We start from the raw sequence: 27,466 nt of genomic DNA on the forward strand, positions 1-27,466 counted from the left end.
GATCCGGTGGCTTTAGAGGCCACCAGAAAGGAGATGCTGGCCACAGCCAAAAAGTTTGCCAACACCGCAGCTGCTATATTGGATGAGAGGGAAGAAGCTGCACAGCTCATGGATCGCTTTGAAAGACAGGACCGCGAAATCACCGCAACGCTCGAGCATGTCAAAGGCATGAGACAGGAGTGGGAGGTGAAGATGACCTACGCACAGGCGGAGGCTGACAGAATAGTCAGAGAAGCAATTCCTCCCCGCAGGATCGCCTTCGCAACCCTCGCTGAACAGCGGCCGCTCGCGACCCCAAAGGACAATATGACTAAAGCTGCAGAGCTCCTGAAGAAAAAGACGAGGAGATCGACATCAATTACCTACGCACGCTCGTCGCTTCAGCGGTCCAACAGCAAAGCAAGGCAGACACTTCGCGCAGGTTGGAATCCAACCCGGAGCATTGCGTCTCCACTGCGCAGAAGGACGCCCGCGAGAACCGCCATCGAGATGACGAATCGCGAACCGGATCCTCGGAACGCAGAAGGAAAACCAGGGAACATCCAAATCCGATCCCCGTACCATCAAAGACACCACCGTCAGATCCAAGAAAGGGAAAGGACCCAATGTACTCGGACGAGACAAGTACCGCAACCCCTCCCCTCCGCCTAATGGTTACCCGCGTCCCCCTCGCCGCCGTAGTCCAGCCGGAAACACCAGGCCTCAAGGGCATGGTGGAATTGTTATCCGCGACAACGTGCTGCCCTCCGGAAACCGGAACAGGGAGCGCACGCCGGAACCTCGCCGGAATCAGAACAACGATCGTGAGCCCGAGCCCAGGAGGAGCCGGAATGAGGAGCGCGACCCGGAACCTCGCCGGAGCCGGAACGACCAGGGCAGCCAGCGCCACGGCGAAGGCAGCCACAGGAGCCGGAGCCAGCACAGGGGAGAATCCGGAGGCGGAAGCAAGAGGTCGGATCGGCCCCCTCGCAGGTCTCCCTCACCACCACCTAGCGGTGGCGGTGGAGGCGGAGGCGGCGGCGGTGGCCGGAGATCTCGCTCTCGCTCTCAGTCCCCCCGTCACGGTTCGCGCGATGCGCGGGAACGCCTCAACGAATACAGAACCGACTACATCGGACCGAAGTGCTTTGGCAGGATGATTCGAGAGGAACCAAAGCCAAGGAGCTCCCTCAAGCTACCCGGAAACCTGAAGCATTACGATGGCACCGAAAGGCCGGATACCTGGATTGAGGATTACTACAATGCAGTAACCTTCGCCGGAGGAACCCCTAATATCGCCTGCCGCATGCTCCAGCTTGTACCTTGTAGGCCCAGCCCGGATCCGGCTCGGTGACCTCGAGAAAAACTCCATCTTTTGCTCGGTTTGACCCGAAGACCGCTTTCGAGAAACACTTCAGGGGCACCTACAAAAGACCTGCCACGGCAAGCGACTTACAAGCTTGTATCCGGAAGAAGGGAGAATCATCAAGAAACTTCCTTACACGATGGTTGGCATGCGAAACGAGTGCGAGAACGTCGACCACACCACTGCCATGTACGCCTTCATTGGTGGACTGCAGAGAGGAGGATTGCTGAGGCACAAGCTTACTTGTTTGGCCAACGCCAACAAACTGACTTTGGACGAGATGATCTCCATCGCCAGTGACCACACTGCCGCCGATGACGACGCAGGCGGTGATCTCGCAGCTACAGCAATTCCCCTGCACCAACAAAAGAAGAACCGCGATAACGGTAACAACAGCGGCCAGAAACGCAAGAACCCTGATGACCAGAAGAGTGGCGGATCCGACATGGTCGCCATGGCGTTCCAACGCGGAGGTCCAGGAGGCGGAAGAGGACGTGGCCGCGGAGGCGGAGCAGGCAGGGGTCAGCAGCAGGGCACTGATGTCACCGCTGGCGGATCCCGTGCCCCGCAAACCTACGAGGAGTACAGAGACATGCCCTGCCTGGCCCACTTGGATCCGGCTACAGGGAAGTCCACACACACCAACCGCAATTGCAAGTGGGTCAACGACCTAAAGAACGACCCGGAAGCAGGATACAAGCGAGCCCGGAAGCACCGCCCACGCGGCAAAGGAGGCAAGGGCAAGAACAAGGACAAGGAGGAGGACAGTTCCGAGGCGATGGACGAGGATGATAACTCGCCGGATCCCAAGGCCGGATCCGCAGGTAAATCCAACCCCTTTGAGAAAAAGAGCGTGGGGGCTTACCACACCTTCCTCGGAACCCCCACAGTCCGCGCTACAAAATCAGCTACCCGGATCCTGAACGCCACAGTTCCGGCTGTGCCGCAGTATGTCAGGTGGTCGGAAGTTCCGTGCACATTTGACAGGGAGGATCATCCCGCCATTGTGCCCAAAGAATACTACGCCTTGGTTGTGAGTCCCCGCATAGATGGGTATGACTTCTCCAAGTGCCTCATGGATGGCGGAGCCAGCTTGAACATCATGTACCTGGAGACTCTGGAGCGGATGAACCTCACCAAGGAACAGCTCAAACACAGCAACACTGAGTTTCACGGCGTGGTTCCGGGTAAGAAGGCGAACTCCCTTGGCAGCATCACACTTCCCGTGGCTTTCGGCGATGTTCACAATTTCCGCGAAGAGAAGATCACGTTCGAAGTTGTGCCCTTCAAGAGCTCCTACCATGTCATCTTCGGCAGGCCCACCTACCACAAGTTCCACGCAAGAGCGTGCTATATCTACAACAAGCTCAAGATGCCGGGTCCTAATGGTATGATCACCATAACCGGAGACTACAAAAAAGCTCATGAGTGCGAGTTGGGCGAAGCCGCCTTCGCAGAGTCTGTCATATCCGGAGAAGAGCTGAAAGGCTACAGAGCCGCAGTGGATCCGACTGAGATGCAGACCACCAAGAAGCAGATCTCCGAGCAGAAAACCTCCTTCAAGCCCGCGATAGAAACAAAGAAGCATGACCTCATTCCGGGTGACTCTTCCAAGCAGGTTTCAGTCGGAGCCAACATGGACCCCAAATAGGAAAGCGCGCTCGTCGAGTTCCTCCGCGCTAACATGGATATCTTCGCATGGCAACCTTCTGACATGTCCGGAGTACCTAGGGAACTCGCCGAGCACTACCTCAACATAAATCCGGGGCTAAACCAGTGAAGCAAGCTATGCGACGCTTTGGAGACAAGAAGCGCCGCGCCATAGGAATGGAACTAGCAAAGTTACTAGAAGCAGGTTTTGTAATAGAAGTTATCCACACCGATTGGGTCGCGAATCCCGTCCTTGTACCCAAAAAGAACACCGAAATACTAAGAATGTGCATCGATTACTCGGCTTGAACAAACATTGCCCGAAGGATCCGTTCCCCTTGCCGCGCATTGACCAAGTCATTGATTCGACGGCGGGGCGGAACTTCTGTGTTTTCTTGATGCGTACTCCGGGTATCATCAGATCCGGATGAAGGAATCCGACCAAAAGGCGACTTCATTCATAACCCCGTTTGGTACTTACTCCTATGTTACTATGCCTTTTGGTTTGAAAAATGCAGGTGCTACTTACCAACGTACGATGCAGCGGTGCCTGAAGGACCAAATTGGCCGGAACGTGCACGCATACGTCGACGACATCGCGGTCATGACCCGGAAAGGATCCGACTTGATCAGCGACCTCACAGAAACCTTCGACAACCTCCGCAGGTACAAGATGATGTTGAATCCGCTGAAGTGCGTCTTTGGCGTGCCAGCCGGAAAACTCCTTGGCTTCATAGTCTCTCACAGAGGCATTGAGGTGAACCCGGAAAAGATCAAGGCAATCCTGTGTATCAAACGGCCAACTTGTCTCAAAGATGTGCAACGGCTAACTGGTTGTGTCGCAGCAATCAGTAGGTTTGTTAGCCGTCTTGGCGAGAAGGCGCTACCTCTATACAAGCTGTTGAAGAAAACAGACAAATTTGTCTGGGACGACGCAGCTGACGCAGCTCTTCGAGGGTTGAAGGAAATACTTACCTCCCCACCTATCTTGGCAGCCCCAGCAGAGTCAGAGCCAATGCTCCTTTATCTGGCGGCTACCAACAAGGTCGTCAGCCTCGTCATCGTGGTGGAGCGAAAGGAAGAAGGTCATGAATATGACGTACAGAGACCTGTTTACTACATTAGCGAGGTGCTGACAGAATCAAAGCAAAGATACCCTCACTTTCAGAAGCTAGCTTATGGAGTTTTCCTAGGCAGCCGGAAGCTGAGACACTACTTCCAAGAGCACCCAGTAACAGTTGTGAGCAAAGCTCCGCTGTCAACAATTCTCAACATGATATGGGGTGGCCCGATCTTCTCAGTAAGCAACGGTGGTGATGATGATCACGGGATGATGGCAGCGGAGGAACACGACGATGTAGTGAAAGATAACTTGTATGACGCAACGAGATCTCTCGATTGGTCCCTGTCGCCAGATGCAACAGCTCTCAACCCTGCAAGATATTCGCAACTCCACACACTTGCGCACGTAGCCGCCGACCACGAAGCGGTAAGTTGCAACCGTCTAATTCCCAATGGAACAAGCAGATCACACAAGACTTAAACAGGATCTACACAATATCCAAGCAATATGGTGTAGGGAATTCAATAGTTTTGCAGAGCAAACAACTAAGAACTAGGGTTTATCTTAAACGTGGTCTAAAGCAGCTAGGGGGCGTCCCGGGCACTTATATAGGTGTCCGGGACGAGTTCTGGTCGAAAAGATACAAAAATAACCGACCCGCAATAGATCTGGTCGAGACAGACTCGGACTGGTCCGGTCCGGGATCCGGTCAACCGGCCGTGGACCGGGCTGTCCGGTTTGTGGTCCGGTCAACCGGGCTGTGGACCGGGCGGTCCGGTCAGGGGTCCGGTCGACCGGTCGGAAACCGGGAAACTGCGAAGTTTCCGGTCTCGCTCCGGCACGATAAATTTCCTCCGGTTGGTGGCCGGTTTACGACCGGTCGACCGGGCCGTGGACCGGGCGGTCCGGTCGTGGCCGGTCGGACCGGGTTCTGGACCGGCCCGGACTTCTTCTTCTCCTCTCGCGCATTCCTCCCGCTCCTCCCTCGCGCGTCCATGAGATATCTTCATGTCCAGCTCCATGTCCAGCTTCACGGCCTTCTTGATGTCCGTCTTCACGTCCAACTGCTCCTCTCCTCGTGCGATGCATGTCTCCTCTTGATACCCGATGATACATAAGTAATAGGACTTAGGCAAGTATAAAGTTCTCATCAATCAAAGTACCGTTTAGAAACAAGTTCACCCGTTGTTTAAGTAGCTTCGCACGAGCTCTTGTAATTGGTCCAATCCGAACTTCATTGGACTTGAGCTTCACAACAGAAGTTCATCTTCATTTGCTAATGACGGAGGTAGTAGTGAGGTAGGGATGTCCTCATCATCTCCCCCTTCAAAAGGCGTCGACCCCGACGCTCCAAGGTCTTCTCCGTCATATGGTGTCAAATCAGCAACATTGAAAGAATTACCGACACCAAACTCATCAACTCGGAAGATCTATCGAGTATGCATTATCATTGATCTTGGCAAGCACTTTGTAAGGACCAGCACCACGCGGCTTCAACTTAGACTTCCGCAGCTTCGGGAACCTATCCTTGCGAAAATGTACCCAGACCATATCACCAGGCTTGAACAACATCTCTTTACGCTTCTTGTTCATCCTTGCAGCATTGCTCTTGCCTTTCTTCTCGATCAACTCTTTAGTCTTCACATGGATCTTACGCACAAAATCTGCCCTCTTGGATGCCTCCATATTAACTCTCTCATGTATGGGCAAAGGCAACAAGTCAAGTGGAGTAATGGGTTTGAAACCATACACCACCTCAAAAGGACACAGCTCCGTGGTAGAATGTACCGCCCCGTTGTAAGCAAACTCCACATGCGGCAAACACTCTTCCCACTCCTTCAGGTTCTTCTTGATCATGGATCTCAACAGCTTGTGACAAGGTTCGATTCACCACCTCGCCTTGACCATCAGCTTGAGGATGACAAGTAGTATTGAACAGTAGCTTTGTCCCGAGCTTTCCCCAAAGTGTCTTCCGAAGTAGCTCATGAACTTCACATCACGATCGAAACAATAGTCTTCGGGACTCCATGTAGTCGAACAATCTCCCCGAAAAACAGGTTAGCAATATGCGACGCATCGTCGCTTTTGTGGCAGGCAATAAAGTGTGACATTTTAGAAAATCTGTCCACTACCACAAATATAGAATCATGGCCTCTTTTAGTACGCGGCAAACCCAACACAAAATCCATACTTATATCCTCCCATGGTGTAGTAGGTGCCGGTAACGGAGTATACAAACCGTGAGGCTTCAGCTTGGACTTGGACTTGTTGCAAGTAATGCATCTCCTCACATATCTATCCACGTCCCGCCTCATCTTTGGCCAATAAAAGTGATCAGCGAGCATGAGTAGCGTCTTCTCACGCCCAAAGTGACCCATCAACCCTCCAGCATGTGATTCCTGCAATAAGAGCAAACGCACAGACGATTCTCGGAACACATAGTTTGTTAGCTCTAAACAAGAACCCATCATGTATGTGATATTTTTCCCATGCTTTACCAAGAGCACATAAGCGATATGGTTCAAGCAAAATCATGATCAAGTAGCATACAAATCACATAGTATCTCTAAACCAGGAATTTTAACATCAAGTTGAGTTAATAGCATATTCTTCCTAGATAGAGCATCAAGCAACAATGTTATCTTTTCCCTTCTTATGTTTAATGATGTATGGAAAAGACTCAATGAACTCAACCCACTTAGCTAGACGCTTATGCAAAGTAGATTGGGCTTTCAGTATTTTAAAGCTTCATGATCGAATGTATGATAAATTCTTTTGGCCACAAATAATGTTGCCAAACCTCAAGAACTCTAATTAAAGCATACAATTCTTTATCATATATAGGATAGTTCAACTTAGCACCGGATAATTTCTCGAAAAATATGCAATTGGGCGACCCTCTTGCATCAACACACCACCAATTCCAATACCACTAGCATCACATTCAATCTCAAATTGCTTATTGAAATCAGGAAGTGCAAGCAACGGTGCAGTAGTTAACAATCGTTTCAGTTCATCAAAAGCATGATCTTGGGCAACGCCCCACTCAAAGACAACACCCTTTTTAGTCAATTCATTCAAAGGTGCAGCAATAGTAGAAAAATTGGGCACAAAACGGCGATAAAACCCAGCTAGACCATGAAAACTTCTAACTTGACTCACATTCATGGGAGTAGGCCAATTTTGAATAGCTTCAATTTTAGACACATCTACTTCTACTCCATGCTTAGAGACAACATAACCCGTAAATATGACCTTATCTTTGCAAAATGTGCACTTCTCAAGATTACCATAGAGTTTATTATCACGCAACACTTGCAAAACATGTCGAATATGTATAGTATGATCAGATTCATTGCGGCTGTAGATTAATATGTCATCAAAATACACAACCACAAACTTGCCAATAAAATCACGCAAAACATGGTTCATTAGTCTCATGAAAGTGCTAGGTGCATTAGTTAACCCAAAAGGCATTACTAACCACTCATATAAACCAAATTTTGTTTTAAAGGCTGTTTTCCACTCATCCCCTTCTTTCATCCTAATTTGATGATAACCACTACGCAAATCAATTTTAGAGAACACAACGAAGACCACTCAATTCATCTAGCATATCCTCTAAACGGGGAATAGGATGACGATATCGAATAGTAATGTTGTTTATAGCTCTACAATCTACGCACATACGCCAAGTACCATCTTTCTTAGGAACAAGAATAACAGGAACAAGCACAAGGACTAAGGCTTATGCGGATATAACCTTTGTCGAGTAGCGCTTGTACTTGCTTCCGTATCTCCTTCGTCTCTTCGGGATTAGTGCGATATGGCGCCCTATTGGGCAGCGATGCTCCGGGAATCAAGTCAATTTGATGCTCAATACCTCGCAATGGTGGTAGTCCTGCGGGTACCTCCTCCGGAAACACGTCGCCGAATTCCCGCAAAACACTAGAAACACCAAGAGGAAGAGGGGTCATGTCGTTAGAAACCAAAACCGTACCCCCGTACAAAAGCACAAGAGGCATGGCCGTAGGATCCTCACTAAATTCTCTCATGTCTTCTTTGGTGGCTAATGAGACTAAGGAATTCACTCTCTCACTTTTCGTTATATCACTCACGACATTACAATTCTCTCGCCTATCTAGAGGTGCATCCTCCAAATTCACTTCAATCTTCTGACGAGACTCATTGACAATCTGTTGTGGTGACATAGGCTGTAAGTTAATTTTCTTGCCCTTGTACTCCAAGTGATATGTATTGGCGCGGCCATTATGTTGCACATAACGGTCATAGAGCCAAGGCCGACCCAATAAGAGGTGACAAACCGTCATAGGAACCACATCAAAATCAATGCAATCCTTATACGGTCCAATCTCAAACTCAACACGCACCATATGGTTTACCTTCATCTCACCACTGTCGCTCAACCACCGAATATAATATGGATGCGGGTGCGGTAGGTACTTCAACTTCAGCTTGGTACATAACTCCTTGCTTGCTAAATTGCGGCAACTCCCGCCATCAATAATGACCTTGCAAGCCTTGTCGGACCAACCAAAGCTTTGGTTTGGAACAAATTGCAGCGCTGAGTAGATGCACTAGGCAACACATTAAGAGCACGCTGCGACACAACAATGGTACGAGCATCGAAGGATATGCATCTTCACCATCGTTGTCATAGTCATCATCGTCCGGAGCATTTGGATCAACATCATCTCCAGCCTCATACTCATTGTCCTCATTGATAAACATGACTTTGCGGTTAGGACAATCTCTCTTGAAGTGACCCTTGCCACCACATGTATGGCAAAGCATATCGCGGTTGCGCGTTGTAGACACACTAGAACCACTCATACTTGCCGCAGATTCGGACTTCTTTGCATTAGATACATTGGAGACCGGTTTGCTAGGCGGAGTAGAGTAAGGAACGGAGCGCGTCGACGGTGCCGGCGCCGTAGAGGGCGCGCGGGGTGTAAAACGCCCAGCTCCCGTAGCACGTCCTTTAACCTTTGCTTCTTCAGCCAACTGTGATTCAGCTTCTCTTGCATGATGTAACAATTGATTCATATCGGTGTAGGTGTAATGACGAACAATGCCTTTAACATCATACTTCAATCCATTGAGAAAACGCTGCATTGTCATTTCTAGAGACTCACGGACACGACCACGCTGCATAAGCATCTCCATCTCCATGTAGTACTCATCAACAGGCTTCACACCTTGCCTCAATAGTGTTAGCTTATCAAATATATTCCGCATGTAATTTGTAGGCACAAAACGAGAAGTCATAACCTCCTTCATAGCACGCCATGTACGGATAGGTTGTGCACCATCTTCGTCGCGGTTACGAATCAAAGAATCCCACCAACGTAATGCATAACCATCAAATTCAGAAGAAGCAAGCTTGATCTTCTTATCTTCACAGTAGTTGGGATGTAAGCTCCATAACTTCTCAATCTTGAGCTCCCAAGTGAGATATTCTTCAACATCAGCTCCCCCTTCAAACTTGGGTATGGAAAACTTGGGCTTACCCAATCCATCTTCTTCATCTTGCCCACGACCATTACGGCCAAGTGGAGCCCGACCACGCGGACGATGACCATGAGGCGCACCACGAGCATTGTGTGCGTCATCTTCAAGCTCGGGATCTTCATCATCGTCTTGTTGTTGTTGTGTAGTCAAATTCTCAATAGTAAGGCGCATATCGGCAAGAGTGCGCTCGTATATCGGTCATTTGATCAGCCAATCCAAGTGACGGTGATATTAGTAGCATCCAACGTCCGTTTGATCTCGTCAACCGTATCCTTAAGCTCATCATCCTTAGTGCGGAATTCACGTCGCATCTCGTTACGAAGAGCTTCATACTCCCTCCATGTGACGATATCTCGCCGAATTCTTGTTTTCCTGGTTAACAATCTTATTATCACTAGCAGACATGATTAGTAGGTTAGTGCACTAAATCAAAAATATATGGTGGTACTCTCACAACTCACTCAAAACTGATAAGAAAAGGAAATCTTACCGTTCCAAAGTAAATTAGTGTTGCTTACCACTTGTAGGAAAAACTAGTGCACGGATGTAGCGAAGCGAATATCAAGGGTATAAGAACAATCACACGACAAAGCAGGATATATGTGGGGCTGTAGGTAGGCTACCTATTTGCACCAATAACAAGCTCTAGCGCTGACCGTAGACAACCAAAGATACTCACACAAGGCGATATAATGGGGCAATGCAACTATATGTGGGAAAGGTTGCAATGCACTAGAGAGACGCTAGCAAAGCTCAATGAGACAGGCACAAGATTGCTCAACTACGGGTGCAGTAAAGTAACTTAGGCCTTCACTTGATTCAACTAGCACAACACTTTTCTTTTTTATTTTTCTTTTTGTATAACACACGCAGCTATGTAGCTCTTTTTGCTTTTTTTTTTTTTGACTCAACTCCTTGATAACACGGCCAACAGAAATTGCAAAGCACCAAAACCCTAACGAGCAGCCTGTCGAGCGGTAAAACTAGTCTCTTCTGGGGAAGTTCCTAGTCACGTATATCGATAGGCTGTGTCTATGGTTGGGAACAAGCACACTGTACGCTATGTGGACTCGGAATAACAAAACTGACACACTATAATAAACTAGACACAAGATGATAGGGAAACGCAAACCCTAACAATTCTACTAGAAGAAAGATAAAGATACGCAAAAACAACTACGAAAAGCAACTAAAACTCGAAATTAGTGCAATCTAAGGCTATGGCAAACCCTAACCCTAATTTTTTTTATGGCTTTTTTTTGGATAGGAAAACACTCAAAACTCAACTATGGGGTGGATTGTGGATGGCTTACCGAGGAAAACTGGAAATCTGATACCAAGATGATATGGGGTGGCCCGATCTTCTCAGTAAGCAACGGTGGTGATGATGATCACGGGATGATGACAGCGGAGAAACACGACGATGTAGTGAATGATAACTTGTATGACGCAACGAGATCTCTCGATTGGTCCCTGTCGCCAATGCAACAGCTCTCAACCCTGCAAGATATTCGCAACTCCACACACTTGCGCACGTAGCCGCCGACCACGAAGCGGTAAGTTGCAACCGTCTAATTCCCAATGGAACAAGCAGATCACACAAGACTTAAACAGGATCTACACAATATCCAAGCAATATGGTGTAGGGAATTCAATAGTTTTGCAGAGCAAACAACTAAGAACTAGGGTTTATCTTAAACGTGGTCTAAAGCAGCTAGGGGGCGTCCCGGGCACTTATATAGGTGTCCGGACGAGTTCTGGTCGAAAAGATACAAAAATAACCGACCCGGAATAGATCCGGTCGAGACAGACTCGGACCGGTCCGGTCCGGAATCCGGTCGACCGGGCCGTGGACCGGGCGATCCGGTCCGTGGTCCGGTCAACCGGGCCGTGGACCGGGCGGTCCGGTCGGGGTCCGGTCGACCGGTCGGAAACCGGGAAAACCGCGAAGTTTCCGGTCTCGCTCCGGTACGATAAATTTCCTCCGGTTGGTGGCCGGTTTACGACCGGTCGACCGGGCCGTGGACCGGGCGGCCCGGTCGGTGGCCGGTCGGACCGGGTTCCGGACCGGCCCGGACTTCTTCTTCTCCTCTCGCGCATTCCTCCCGCTCCTCCCTCGCGCGTCCATGAGATATCTTCATGTCCAGCTCCATGTCCAGCTTCACGGCCTTCTTGATGTCCGTCTTCACGTCCAGCTGCTCCTCTCCTCGTGCGATGCATGTCTCCTCTTGATACCCGATGATACATAAGTAATAGGACTTAGGCAAGTATAAAGTTCTCATCAATCAAAGTACCGTTTAGAAACAAGTTCACCTGTTGTTTAAGTAGCTTCGCACGAGCTCTTGTAATTGGTCCAATCCGAACTTCATTGGACTTGAGCTTCACAGCAGGTTCATCTTCATTTGCTAATGACGGAGGTAGTAGTGAGGTAGGGATGTCCTCATCATTCATACTAGTGATTTTATTGCAAATTCGTATGATGTCATCAAACACCAAAAAGGGGGAGATTGAAAGAACATCTCTCCAACTTTATGGTTTTGTGTGTTTGATCACAACATGTGTGATACATTGATGTGCGTTGAAATGGTGCATAGTTAATCTTTGATCGAATTCATGTTGAAAAGCAAGAAAGAGAAAGGAGCAAATTTTCCCTAGGCCGGATAATCCGGGCCCGGATATTTGCAAATATCCGGCCCCTAAAAATCAACTAAGGACTTAAGGTCCGGGGCTACTTGATGTGGGCCGGATATTGGTCATTTGCGTCTGATTGAAACTAAGATGCTAATCTTATAGTGTTGCCTTGGCACGCCCCTTCTTCTGAGTTGATGTTATTGCCTTGATGTCCATTAGTGCCTTGATTTTCAATCAGATGGTTCTCTATGTTCCCTCTAATTAATTTAGTGAATTCAGGTGTTCTTTCTAGAATCCCTTTTGTTGAGCTCAAACAACAAATTGCCCCACCATTATGGTGAAGGTGAATATTTTAACCTCACAACACTCTCTCTTTGTATTGGTTTGTTTTGTAGGTTTGATGCATAAAAGAAGATATGCATATTAGTTTAGGTTTTAGTTTGTAGGTTCCATTTTCTTGTAATTTTATTTTATTATTCCAAGATTTGTAATAAACCTTGCAATATCTATTCTTGGAATAAATGTTATTCTTTCATACTTGTATTATTTTCCTTGTTTATATTGAGTTTGAGTTCAGTTTGAATCTAAGATCCAAACTCCATTTTTAGTTCAAATTTTATAATTGTGTTAACATCTTTTCCATGTATTCCCTCATTTAAAAACCTTCATAAAGTTCATTTCAAGATTAACAACACTCCCTTAATGATCAGATGCCCAAATCATCAGGAATGGAATGTGATCTAAATCACTTTGTGGTTTAAATAAAAGTAAAAAAAATCCCCATAATTTACAAATGCATGAAATGGAAATGCATATATTCTAAAAATCTGCCCCTTTCGTGTCCTATAATTCCAAGATGTTACAATATACGTGAAAACTAGCTAATCCGAGGAGCCTTTCGCAAAAAAGGGACAATCTGTGTCCAGATAACCCCACTCCCACTTACATGCGGATCCAAAAATCGCCACATCAGTCCATACCATGGCCGACTGTTCTACATGACCGTCGATGAGACGACTCACCGTAAAGAGGCGTATATTACATATTTCAAAGGTCAGTGACCGTATCAAAAAAGTGTGGAGTTTGAGTACAATGGGTGGATTTTACTCGAAGTGGAATACATATTTGTTGATACCGTCTCATTTTCAGTGTTGGCCAAAGCTTTGAATTTAAGGTGCTTGAGATCTTGAACTAGCACGAGTGCTTGTGGAGGAAGAAACCTCTGGAGAGATCTTTTATCTGTTTGACTCTTGACTAAGTATCATGTAATATTGCCACTGAAAATAGTATCTGGTCCGGTAGCAACTGGTTCAGTGTACTACTGCTGCATTACATAGTGAAATACATTAACCATTATGTATGGAGTAAACTATGTTACAACTCCAGCCCATCTGGAGGTGTCCAGCATCAAACTGCTTTCCAAATCATTGGGATGGCCTACCCGCCCAAACCTATTTTCTCTCCAGCTAAGCGTCAACACGTGAGCAGATATATGCTGCTGCACACAATCTCCACAGACCAGTCAAACAGTAATTAAACCCATTCAGCATGTGCCTTCTTCCTCACATATATACTCTACTGATTTATTTTATAGTACTTGCTTAGCTTAATCTTTTTGACTTAATCTCACGGCAAGCATTTAGCTCGTTCACACTTGCAAAACAAGTAAATAAGCAGCACTCGCCTGGATATAGCTAGGCGAGGCCGGCTGGCCCTCTCTTGCTTAATTAACTTGTCACGCCATCGATCGATCTAAGTGTATCTTGTCTGATTTCGCATGATCTGCTAGCCAACCTGGCTGCAAAATATGGTTGCCCTTATTGCTTATATATATAGAGAGGGGCCATGTAAGTGATGCATGCCAAACCAGCAAAGGAGTACATTAATTCAATGTCCAACAATCGTCTCACGGGTTTGTACTATATATCATTTCATTTATTTCCTCATACATGCATATATTCTTTTGAAGTCCCGCCTCAAGCAGTGGAGTACACACGATATCAACACCATAGCCTTTAGCAAAGATGTCCATTCTCCATTGTCGTCGTTCCATGATCAAAACTAGCAGCCAAAAGAACAGAGATTTGTTATATGCACATGAATGCATGATACAATTCTAGTGGAAGCTCCACATCAGCATATATACATGCATATAGACAGTACTGCATATAGATGCTCGATCTTCAACACCAGCTATAGCTAGTGCTCATCACATTATCTGTTTCTTGCATCTTGACACGGACAGCACTTCCACGATTGAATGTATTGCACATTTGCACGCTTAAGTTGTTTTTGACGAATGTGTTGCTACAATTGGGAATATATTGCACGCAATCTACCAGCACTCATCGATGCTTCTGCCTCGTCGGCTTGTTGCAGAGAAAATGCTCGGCAAAGCGGAGCTCGCCGTCCTGCTTCTGCTCGCCGCCCTCGCGGCAGGGACTAGGCCGCCGCCGCCGGTGTCGGAGGACACGCTCAAGAAGGTGGCCGGCTCGCTGGAGATGTACGTCGACAGGCTCCCGCAGATGCCGAAGATACACGGCTACTCCATGGAACACGGCCGCCCCACGCCGGTGCACCTCGCCATCGGGATGTACCAGAAAAAATGGGTTTGTTTCACTACATTATTGTTACCTTTTGTGCCTGTATGATGTGATTGCTAAATTGTAAATTCTCTCTCCTTGTGTATGCAATTTGCATGCGTGCAGAAATTCCATCGTGACCTGCCGGCGACCACTGTGTTCGTGTTCGGCACGTCGGCGGGGAGCGCCACCTTCCCCGGGCCAACCATCGAGGCTCTTCAGGGGGTCCCGCTGTGGGTGACATGGGAGAACCACCTGCCCGAGCACCACATCCTCCCGTGGGACCCCACCGTGCCCGTCGCCATCCCCAGGCACGGCGGCGTCCCGACCGTCGTGCACCTCCACGGTGGCGTCCACCCGCCGGAGTCCGACGGCAGCGCCTTCGCCTGGTTCACATCCGGCTTCCGCGAGAGGGGCCCCAAGTGGACGACGCCGACGTACGCGTACCCGAACGTCCAGTCCCCCGGCGTCCTCTGGTACCACGACCACGCGCTCGGCCTCACCCGCGCCAACCTCCTCGCGGGCCTCCTCGGCGCCTACGTCATCCGCAACCCGGCGGTGGAGGCGCCGCTCGGCCTCCCTTGCGGCGACGAGTTCGACCGGGTGCTCGTGCTCGCCGATCGCAGCTTCTACGCGGACGGCTCCCTCTACATGAACTTCACCGGCAATAACCCGGACATCCACCCGCAGTGGCAGCCTGAGTACTTCGGCGATGCCATCACCGTCAACGGCAAGGCGTGGCCGTTCCTCTGCGTCGCGCGCCGCCGCTATCGCTTCCGCGTCATCAACACCAGCAACGCGCGCTACTTCAACCTCTCTCTGACCAACGGCCTGCCCTTCCACGTCGTCGGCTCCGACACCAGCTACCTGCCCCGGCCGGTCACCGCCACCCACGTCCTCATCGGCGTGTCCGAGACGTTCGACTTCATCATCGACTTCTCCGACCAGTCCGTGGCTCCCGAGGTGGAGTTGGTCAACACGGCGCCGTACCCGTACCCCGCCGGCGACGTGCCGGGCCGCCTCTCCGGCAAGGTGATGAAGTTCGTCGTGGATCCGGCGAAGACGAGGGACTACTCCAGGGTGCCGGCTAAGTTGCTGGAGTACGTGAAGGTCGCCGAGGAAGAGGCGGCGCGGAAGAGGTACATCGTGCTGTACGAGTACGACGACGCCGCGACGGGCAACCCGACGCACCTGTACATCAACGGGAAGCGGCTGGAGGACCCGGCGACGGAGACGCCGCGCGCGGGCACGACGGAGGTGTGGGAGGTGATCAACCTCACGCCGGACAATCACCCGCTCCACCTCCACCTGGCCACGTTCCAGGCGGTGCGCGTCCGGGCGCTCGTGGGGCTGGACGAGTTCCAGGGCTGCATGGTCAGGCTCAACGACGCGGTCAGGTGCAACGTCAGCGCGCACGCCGTGGGCGACGCGGTGGCCGTGCCGGAGCACGAGAGAACGTGGAAGAACGTGGTGAAGATGGCGCCGGGCTACGTGACGACGATCGTCGTCAAGTTCTTGATGGTGGACACCGGCGAGGCTTACCCATTCGACGCCACGGCAGAGCCCGGCTACGTCTACCACTGCCACGTACGTATATACTTGTGCTTTCGCATCACTTCGGCCGATCGATGAGCTTGTTGAGCACCGATCATTTACATTTTTTTTTACTCATGACAAAAACAAAACTGACTTTTTTTTTACCTTCCCAGTACTAATTTCTGACATTGCTGTTTGATTACTCGCAGATTCTGGATCATGAGGACAACGCCATGATTCGCCCACTAAAGCTCGTCAGATGATAAGTATGGAGTATATATATATATATATATACTTTCACAAGTGCATGTGTGAACACTTCGACAGCTTCACATAAAACAGTTTAATTCCAGTTTAGGTCTCTTTAAAGGTTGAAGCATTCTTTCATATTGTGTATCAAGTATGTATTTGTTTTACTAATTAAGGTTTGCGTGAAATATATTAATAGTGTAACTAGCATGATGGCCCTTGCAAATGCAAGGTTATCACTTATGTACTTACGAAGACTTAAGTATTTTCATTTATATTATTTAATATGTTTTTCTCCTATTCATCTCTTTTGTTGCAAAAGAAACGATGCTTTAGACATCCATAGACTTCGCAAAGGTATTATTTTTGCCTCTCTTTTGGGATGTATTAATATATCATTATGTTTCTAAGAAAAATGTGATACATGAAACAATGCAAAAAAAAAAGTAACTCGCATTGAGATTCTAACTTACATATATAATTCGATCCATTTTTTAGACAAATAATAATTTTAGAAACCAATGATCAGCACGGTCTCAAGTTTTTGGTTTTAGAAATTTTATATGTTGTCTATAATAGTACTAATTGTCTATAAAGCTTAGAATTGAGCGGAAATTTAATTCGGCTCCCGGGTGCGTATGCTCCCTCTACCAAAAAATCATATTTCGAAATGTCGTAAAGTTTTAACAAATTTTTTTACATGTACATCTTGATAATATATGTTCGATCGTCAAGTTTCACGAAAAAACAATATTTTTTGTGGTCTATGTAAAAAAGAGAAAACTTATATTGTGAAAAGCATTATTTTTAGCACTGAGTTTTGTCTTTTTTATACACGTCACATGACAAGTCGATTTTTTATGAAACAACTTTGTGAGCGTGTAGCACGAGAAGATGTACATGCGAATTTGTTGTTTCAATTTTTTTAAATTCAAAATATATGTAGGATGCATTTCAAAATAGAGGGAGCATATGCTCCCATGTTCCAAAACATCACTCCCTTGATTGAGTAATTTTCTATTTGTTTTTTCTAACAGTTCCCAAAGATGTATAATAGCATAGGCGTGTATGCGGTGAAAACTGACATTTTAAAGTCATGCGTAACCTGAGCTTATCATTTATAGTCCAACTAATCATTAACATCCACACATAGAAGTATTTCTTGTGTGAGGTGAAAGGACACATGTAAGCTAGATTTTACGTGACGGGCTTAACACGAATACGAAATAAACAAACTTTTAGTTTGTCAACCACAAAACCTATATGCACCAACGACTTATGCTAAGCAATACAAACAATTGTGTGATAGCAATATATATAAAATTAAGCACAAAGGCTATCACAAAGTAAAATGCATACGTAAAGAGTTCTGGTAAAAGAATAACCGAGTGGAGGCGGAGAGCCGGAGACGATGATGTATCCCGAAAGTCACTTCTCAAAGGAAGTTAGTCTCATTGGAGCGGTGTGGAAGGACAAAGCTCTTCCAAGCGCCACGATGGCTCGCCCTAATCTCCTCGCGCTGTTGCACAGTGCAAGATGCCACACTCCATTAGGGGACTCTTGAGGGTGGTCACCAAACATGTACAAGCTTAGGACAATCTCCACAACTTCTTGAAGTCAACATATAATTTAAGTATTGCCTATGGATAAATTCTATAAGTAAGCCAATGCAAATATTAGTCTAGAGAAATTATCATTAATTATCAAAACCACACATGGGGTCTTCACGTATTTTTATGAGGTCAATGTGATGATCTGTTAATTACGATTTATATAGCTATATTTACGAAGATCTAGTGACTATGATGAGGTTTACGAATGGTTATACACATCTAAAGTTTGTGATTTATTAAGAAATATGATCCACGTTTTTTTATTCTTCGAGAATTTCTAGCATCACTCTCTAGCAAGGTGACCCGTGAAATTACAATGCTAGACCTACTTTATATTTTAATAATAATCTATATTGCGTTCTTTCTTTTGAATTACCAACATGAGAATTTATATATAAATGTATGACCAAAAGTGTAACTTCATAAACATGATTAAACTTTGGTACAAATATCATATTTTTGTATAGAGGATTCGTTAAATATATGGATGCCGTCTCTAGCTTCCCCTATTCCATTTGATTTTCCTTTGTATAGATTCTTCTTACGAATTCTTACGGAAAAATTTAAACACTAATGTCTTGTATGCGAGTTGTTTGTTCTATGATCTGCCTCATGCATATTTCAAACATGTTTCTTAAAGCGGTGAGATACATTTGTTTGGGGTTTCTTTCGGACTTCATCTATGAAATCAAGGTTTAAAACAGACTTTTGTATAAAGGATTCGTTAAATATATGGATGCCGTCTCTAGCTTCCCCTATTCCATTTGATTTTCCTTTGTATAGATTCTTCTTACGAATTCTTACGGAAAAATTTAAACACTAATGTCTTGTATGCGAGTTGTTTGTTCTATGATCTGCCTCATGCATATTTCAAACATGTTTCTTAAAGCAGTGAGATACATTTGTACAATATTAATGGTGTGTAAGGTGCTAAAATATTCAATCACTTACTCATCATAGCTTGTTATTTTCGATGATGTACATATTATTTTACATTAAATGTTTTAAGAAAAATAAATTATTATTTATGTACTTGACATGACTTGTTGCTTCTAATATTTTTTGCTAAACATTCTCCGCCATTCACTCGTGTGTTATGTTAAGGTAGTGGTTCACTATATATTTCCATCATATTGGCGCAATATCATTTAAAATATAAAATAGATAAATTATCAAGGGAACGAAATCAAACTTTGGTGGAAACTTTGCATTGAAGTGTTTTAGTGGTTGTAAATACATCAGTGAGTGTCAATGGGTGGGTGATCAATATCTTCTAATGCAAAAGTAATAGCATATAATTTCATACTGATCCTCATGTTTCTCTATCATGCTGCTTTTTATTAGTCGTTACTTTCCTCCACAATAGAATTCTATTCATGAAAATCCAGTGTTAAGGGATTTCAATCTTGCAATTTATGGAATAAATATGAAATAATCACTTCTAAGTTGACACTAAGAACCGTTCAATGTGATCACCGAGATTGTTGAAAGTACAAAGTATAAAGGGATAAGAAAACAATGGTTGGTCTTGACGCATGCCTCCACACCCTCACGGTCACAAGTGCAGTACTACATGTTGCCGTAGTACTTGCCAAGATAGGTCCTGAGCCAAAGAATAGGTGTGGCAGATTCATGCCAACGAAGCTCGTACCCTGAGCCTTGTGGTTGACGAGGTGGCTCAACACCTCCATGAGAGACTCCTCGGTGAAGCCACCAATGTCCATCATTGAGGTGTACATTTCGGGGTGCATGACCGTGGGATTGTTGTCCCGGATGGCCTCCGCGACATCCTTGATAGCGTCAGTCATGTTGGTGAAGGCCGCGGGCTCGTCATCGGCGAAGGCACCCCTCTTCCTCTTATGTGCGTCCACATTTTGAGGGGCGTCAGCAGGCTTCTCAGGGAGTGGCGGGGGGGGGGGGCATCTAGGATCACCGTGTAAATCTCTTGCGCGCGTGTCAGCATCCTCAGTTGGAGGTCTGCCCAGGGGCTCACTTGAGCCCATGGCGTACTTGCCGGTGGTGAGGCGAAAGATTGTTTGCATCTCATTGTACTTGACAATAGGCATGTTCAGTAACATGGCGTCATTGGGGTGATCCTACCATTGGAACAGAGTATGTTAGTTGTGCATGTTAGCGATGAGGATGATAGTGTGCTAACCAAGACGTGCCCGTGGTTAGCCTCCAGGAGGATGCACCGCTAAGATCGCCGAGCCTGCTATCGACGAGCCACCGCACAATCCACTTCCTAGGGTGATTGTACACATGTGTGGAGCTAACGTCAGCACCGTATTGATCCATGAGTTCCTTGGCTACGGTAGTCAACTGGACTTCCTTGAAGTCTTTGTCAGTTCAGACGTTAGTCTTGATTAGCGCGCACATCTTTACCATGACCAAGCTAGACACGAAGGTGAGCCATTTCAAGGCCCCCTTCCGTGCAACCCTCATGGCCTTCTCTACGTCAGTGAGGTTCTTGGCCTTCATCTTCCTCGTGGTGACCATCCTTGCTGCCACCTCTGCTGCCACCTAGGCCACAAGGGAAGCCACTGGTCCGCCATCGATCGACACATCAGACGCTGTGAATCTGGCACATGCGAGGGGATCTACGATTCCCCCACACTGACCATGGCCCGACTAAAGTCATCACAAAAGGAGTCCTACACTAATGACCGCATATCATAGATGAACATGCGCATAGGTCATATCATACACCTGTAGTGAACCTAATATGTACTACGGAGTTCGAAAAACCGCAATTGTAGTGCACAAAAAGTGAATCCACCTAAGATCAAGCATATAGCAGGCACAAATCATGACAATTCGCTACATTTGGGCACAGTACAAACCCTAGATCTAAACCTAACCAACGATGCTAGAGATGTGGTTGTTTACCTTCATCACCGAACTGGAAGGAGAACTCGTCAAAGAAGAGGATGAAGCCACATCGTTGCCGACCGGAGATGTGTGTGCCGCTTACCTGCTCTGGTTTTGAGGTGGATCTATAATCGACGGGGAGGAGAGGAGAATTTGAACCGGGCGGTGAGAGTTGGGGATAGATATAGGGGATGGTGCTCGAGAGGGAGGTGACAGAATCCTTCCCGCCTCCTTTTTCGTTTTTCGCCATTGTGCGTCCTAGCTCGCACCATCTCCCTCCTCGTTCGTGATCGAGCATGGAAATATTTCCTTATGAATAAACGAAGCACGAGACGACGGTGGCTCGTTGGAAACGGACGAATTGGACGTTCCTCCCAAAGATGTCCCAAAGATGTTTTGAGAAGCGGCTAGACCACAACGTGAAGACCTTCCAGTAAACAAACTAACCAAACGAGGCGTTTTATGCTTCCTAGATGCGAGACAAGGAGCATGAGACCTACCAAAGACACCCATAATTTGCCAATTGATATTAGGCAAAAGTCTGTTTTAAACCTTGAATTCATAGATGGAGTCTGAAAGAAACCCAAACTCTTAATCCCTGAAAACTGAACCCTCAACTATTCCATCCCGGTCAATCCCGGCTGATTTTCGCTATATGCCCGTTTGATTATCTGGGATACTTCCGTGCCACCCGGAAATCAGGATTAGGATTAGGGTGCCATGTTGAGGGTAAGCCAGCTTTTCCCCCTCCCGTTAATCCCGCGCAAGATAGAAACCTACCCGTTCGGAGCCGCACTCCCTCCTCCCCAATCTCTCCTTTCTCTCCGCGAGTCCTTCCCTTGAATTATTCACTCTTTGCATTTTGAGACAACTCACATTATTATTGCACATAACAAACGCATACATATACAATTCTTCTTCCTTCTTTCTAATCTGAACCTACTAGTCTCAAAACTCAGAGGTGACACAAACTGTACACAACCTAATATCAACATACAGCAACAACGCCTGCTCTAAAGCAGTACTGCTGGTCGCCTCTGCCGCCGTGAGCCCGTGACGACCTTGCCTCCTCTTCCGCTGTGATGACCTCGCCTAGCTAGTCGCATCTGCCTCCGCGCCGTCCTTCTTGCTCAACGGGCCGCTCGTCTCCTCCCCGCCGCTCCGTCCTGCAACGAATCATCTTCCGCCGCGATGTACTGCTTCTGCTGCGAGCTGCTCTTCTCCCCGCCGCTCCGTCCTGCAGCGCGTCCTCTTCCACCATGCCATCCTGCAGCCTCTCCTCACTCGTTGGAGATAGGCAATCTCCCTCCAAACCATAATTTCGTCCTGGCTTCAAACAGGAACATAGGAACACGGAGATGGGTTATGTTTCGTGCGGGGTGAACAGGGAGAGGAAAGCACTCGCGTAACCTGAGGTCCCACTATACAGGCCAGCGTGGCATCCTAATCCTCCCCTAATCCTGATTTTCGAGTAGCACCTAGCATCCTAGGCGATCAAACAAGCGCATCGCGAAAATTAGCCGGGATTGCCCGGGATGGAATAGTTGAGGGTTCAGTTTTCAGGGATTAGGAGTTTGGGGTTTGTTTCAGACTTCATCTATGAAATCAAGGTTTAAAACAGACTTTTGCCTTGATATTACGGTTTGGTATTATTTCGTGCAGAAAAATAGTGATAGCGCAAGGCGTGCAGGAATCGGCATTCTACGGTGCAACGCGGCGGCGGTGGTGCGGTCCGCGAGTTGTGCACGCACCGCTCTTCACCACCACATCCCCATTCCCCAACCACGGCGCCACCACCACCGTCCACCCACGCGATTACCCGCCACCTCCAGCAACACCGCAAGCCTCCCTCGCCCCTCCTCCCCGATCCCCATGAGCCGGCCCGCCGCCGACCTCGGCCTCTCCCCCTCCAACCCCTCCGCGCCGTCCGATCCGTCCCCGATGAACGCGCAGCACCTCCCGGGCGACCTCCTGAGGGCGGTCCTGCACCGGCTCTCGCCCGCGGACGTCGCGCGGGCGGCCTGCGTCTGCCGCCAGTGGCACGCGGTCGCCTCCGACCGCGCCGTGCTGGAGGCCGCCTTCCGCGCGCCCTGGGGCGTGCGCCGCGTCGTTGGCGAGCCGGCCACCAGGGCCTTCTGGCGCGCCGCCTCCCTCGGCCGCTTCGCGCTCTCGCACACCGTCCGACGCGGGGACTCCGTCCCAGGCATCGCGGTCAAGTACTCCGTCCAGGTATCGTCCGTGCCCTCCTCCCCTTCTGAAGCTTGTTCTTTGCTGAATCCTCCATGTGGTCAGCAGCACCAATCCAATACTGCAATTGAAGAATCTAACGGTATCGAAGTCGATAATATTGAATTCCACATGATCTATGACGCGAGGCTACACTTTCTTATCCGGAGGTAGAGCTAGTGGAGCCTGGAATAGCTATAAAACTCACCATAGTGGTTGTTGAACATGTAGTCTAACATGAAATGAACAGGAGTCTCAAATGACTACAGTAACTTTTTGACCACCTTTTCCAGCATAATGACAATAATTGTTATCCCGGAAGACAATCGCCTCAATTCTCAGTGTCGAGGAACTCATCACCATCACCATCGTCATTTACATTGTTTATCATGTTTCCATCGTCGGTTATATCTGATAATGTTCATGTTCCGACGTTTGACAATAGATGTGCTACTTCCACAATGTTTGTAACTGCTCATTAGCCATCTACACAGTTGTGTCCATTAAAATTGATGTCCTAATTGATAATAAGGCTGTGGTGGCTTACAGGCTTACTCTGTTAGATATCAAAATACTAGAGTTACTTCTTAAGGTTCGGTTACCATTTTTTAAATCTAGAGGTTCCACTTCCACCCCCTGTTTGTTTCACTTCTGAAATTGATAATACAAGGGTTCTCAAGTTCTTGTCACACCACCCTGTCTAAGTGTCTATCCAAGCTGGGTAGCATCACAGTTTGAACTTCTTAAGACAGTTTTTCAGTAACACTACTACCAAAAGAAGATACGCCCAAACAAGAACGGTCGCCCAGGCTGAGGAGTCCCAAAGTCCCAACCTCTACTATCCTCTTCTTGCTTCTTGTTGCCTCAGGATTCCAACCCTACCGCATCTCAGCGAGTGATCCTGATTACTATTGGTGCGCACCCACGCCGGCGACTGAAGACTTCAACCGCAACCTGCAGCAGGACTGCAGCAAGGTTGCTCCTTTGCGCTGCATTTCTCTGAAGCTGGGTCTGTGAATTTCAGCCCAAAAATTGAGGCGATAAGCCACATCTTGGCCACCATATTGTTGGATCATAAAGAAAAAGTTACGAAAACAGGCATCATCTCTAGATTTACGTATAGCCCAGATCACCATCCCTACTGCAACTAGATCTTTTGCATCCCCTCTAAAACTAGGAACCCTATCTACACAGGCCAGTCGAAGAAAAGGTTTGGTTTCCATGATCTCGCCATAGTAACTTATTTTGGTTTGAGTGACTGATGTACAATACATTTTAATAACGTTTCTGATGGTACCTGATATAGAGTTTAATCCTAAACATCCACCATGTGCCTGTTCAAACTTGTTGGACTACTACTATTTTTGGTGAAGCTTCCAATGCAATTAAAATATGAAAACAATCTGTATCCTCAACTACAATAATTTATTTAAGAATGCTGCAAATTTGTATCATCCAGGCATGTTTTCACTGTTTCCCAAAGTTGTACAGTTGTGAGCAAACATTCTCTATTCTTCATCAAACTGTCTGTGATATTCTGTGAACTGCAAGCAGGTGACTGACATTAAACGGTTCAACAACATGATGAGTGACCATGGTATCTACTCGAGGGAGAGGCTTCTGATACCAATCAGTGATCCAGAAATTCTGCTGGGTAGCACATGCTACATTGAGATGGATCACAATTCAAAGAGAGAGGTTGCAGTATTTTATCCAGAGGGCCACCCAACTGGAAACGCGGAGTCCCTGGCAAACGCCGCAGCTGCCAAAAAACGTAGCAAAAGGATCCTGGAGTCAGTGAGGCGAAGCTTGCATGTTGATGATGGAACTGCTGAGTACTATTTGTCCGTCACAGATGGTGATCCGAGAGCCGCTATGATGCAGTTCTCAGAGGACCTTAGGTGGGAGCAGCAACAACCAGGTCATTAGATGCAGGTCAGTGGGAAGTATATACAAGGGTATTGGTATATGGGTGAATATATCAATTTGATGATTTCTACCTGCTTGGCTGCCTGAACCATTGTTGGTTCTTCTGTGTGTAATAATGTGAAACTGTGAAGCTCTGTAAGATGAAATTAAACGAAACAGATCGTATAATTGTAGTAAGTACTGGTTACGAGCCATGACTGGTCAAGTGTAAGATTATGTTTTGAAGTAAATATTCCATTTTCTCCCCTAAATTATTTGTGCTCATTTTACGTGCTAAATTAATGTAGGCTGACTTGATTTTAAGTTTGGGTCAATAGTCTGGGACTGTCGCAGAGTATAACACAACTTAAGCAGGCACTGCCATGGCTTTGGGTTACGGTTGTCGTGTCACTCGTTGACATATTATATTACATAGATTTAGAAAGAAACTACAAACCATTGGTGACGAGATTATGTATACTCCCCTTATAGGCTCAATCTGAAGTAATTCTATTAACATGCCCATGGGGTAACAATAAAGTAGAAGTCATATACTTAGCGCCCATCAGAGGCCCCAAACACCACATTGTCTATGTTGGTGTCAGTTTACTTTCTAGCATTATGGTACTTAAAGTTCCTCACAGGCCATTTTATCCAGAGGCCTTGCAGGTAATGACCATTGAGTTATATCAAGGTACTTATAGACCAACAGTAGTCTGGGTATAGAAACTTTCATCCTGACGATATCGAAGCTTAATAATTCCTAGTTGGAAGTTTCATTTTCACGTAAAATCCTACTGGTAGAGTGGTAGTTAACATTTCTTAAGTACTCTCTCCGCTCATTGGCAGCTCAAACTGAACCTCCAGAAAGTTCATATATTTAGTAACAGAGGAAGCAGAAGTTTTCCACTTGGAAATGAACTTTCATTTATTCGAATTATCATGTCAAAAAAATTATTCGAATTATTATGCTTGTCACTCGAATTATTACACTTGTAAGTTTCAACTGTTACAGTCAGGTATCCAGTAGGGAGAGCAAAGCATTGTCCATTGCCCAGTGTTACTGAACGTTACCTGTCCTTCCGTAATGCTAAATGCATTCATCGAAGGACAGCTTGTTTGTTGTTAGTTGGGTCGAACCGAAGTGTAGCCAGGTCCAGGCGAGCCTCTGGAGCCCGTGCAATTCATTTTTAGTTTGTTGAGATGAGATCGACATCAAGTAAAACGTGAAAACATGCATCAAAGTATAGATCGATGGATCTGGCCAGCGCATGGCTCGTACTACAAAAACCTTTTTTTGGAGTGGTACCTACCCGACGAATTCATCATCGCACGGCCGCGGTCCGCCACATGCATGCCTTGGCTCAGATTTGACTACAGTACTCGCGGCATCTCACTATACTTGGTAAACAAGCCGTAAAGGCTTGTCATAAATTTAAGTAAAAATGCATCTAAATTTATTGAACCTGCCACAGGTATTTCAGTCACATCACATTCGCCGCCCTCATCATTGTGACTCTTGCGAAGAGAAGATGCAGGAGTTGGTAAAGAAAGTTGAAGTAATACTTACTCCTTCCATTCTAGATACGACTAAATCAACGACACCTAATATGCAACGGAGGAGTATCAAACCGTTTTTTGCTTAAATACCTGTGAAGAAAATAACGGTTTTGCTTGATCTAGGTTGATCGGGGAATTAAGTTAGAGCTTATTGAAATTTAAATTAGTGGATTCGTATGTTGATTCATGCGTCAGATTTGCACATGAAGTTATAGTTACAACAAAAAAAAAAGATTAGTTATACTCCTTCCGTCCATAAAAGGATATCTCAACTTTGTCTAAATTTACATGTATCTACTTACTAAAACATGCCAAGATACACATATATTTTAACTATATTGTGAATTTTTTATGGACAGAGGTAGCACATCAATTGCACGTGAAATTGATGATGTCATCTAACCTAGAATTAATTTAATTATAGGTCGATAGAATATTAGTCAAGTCTAAAAATAAAGTAGAGTTGGCAAGCTAAGATGGTCATGTCACAAAAATTAGCTACCATCCTAGCAAAAGCAAACATAAAAGATTTGACAACCACAAAAAAATAGATTTAATTTAGAAGGCACAGAAACATCACTCCGGTTGATTCCACGGGTCGAGTGCGGTCTCCCACCTTCCTCATCTCAAAGCTTCGAGGTTGTAACAGAGTAGGAGTCCCCAAGAAGACGTGTGGAGAGTTACAGACGAAGACATGGAT

At 46.7% G+C, this 27,466-nt stretch overlaps 2 protein-coding genes across 2 annotated transcripts; both read left to right on the forward strand.

The window, feature by feature from the left end:
* The first annotated feature begins 14,599 nt into the window (after positions 1 to 14,599).
* Positions 14,600 to 16,602, forward strand: LOC124700169 (multicopper oxidase LPR1 homolog 1-like). The gene is made up of 3 exons (XM_047232335.1): positions 14,600 to 14,830; positions 14,930 to 16,390; positions 16,549 to 16,602. Exons 1-3 carry the CDS (start codon positions 14,606 to 14,608, stop codon positions 16,600 to 16,602), a joined length of 1,740 nt encoding a protein of 579 aa, XP_047088291.1. The 5' UTR covers positions 14,600 to 14,605.
* Positions 16,603 to 22,936: 6,334 nt separating this feature from the next.
* Positions 22,937 to 25,478, forward strand: LOC124700170 (F-box protein At1g55000). The gene is made up of 2 exons (XM_047232336.1): positions 22,937 to 23,301; positions 24,853 to 25,478. Exons 1-2 carry the CDS (start codon positions 22,945 to 22,947, stop codon positions 25,225 to 25,227), a joined length of 732 nt encoding a protein of 243 aa, XP_047088292.1. The 5' UTR covers positions 22,937 to 22,944; the 3' UTR covers positions 25,228 to 25,478.
* The last annotated feature ends 1,988 nt before the right edge of the window (positions 25,479 to 27,466 follow it).

This window comes from Lolium rigidum, chromosome 3, assembly GCF_022539505.1.
Source record: "Lolium rigidum isolate FL_2022 chromosome 3, APGP_CSIRO_Lrig_0.1, whole genome shotgun sequence".
Lineage (NCBI taxonomy): Eukaryota > Viridiplantae > Streptophyta > Magnoliopsida > Poales > Poaceae > Lolium > Lolium rigidum.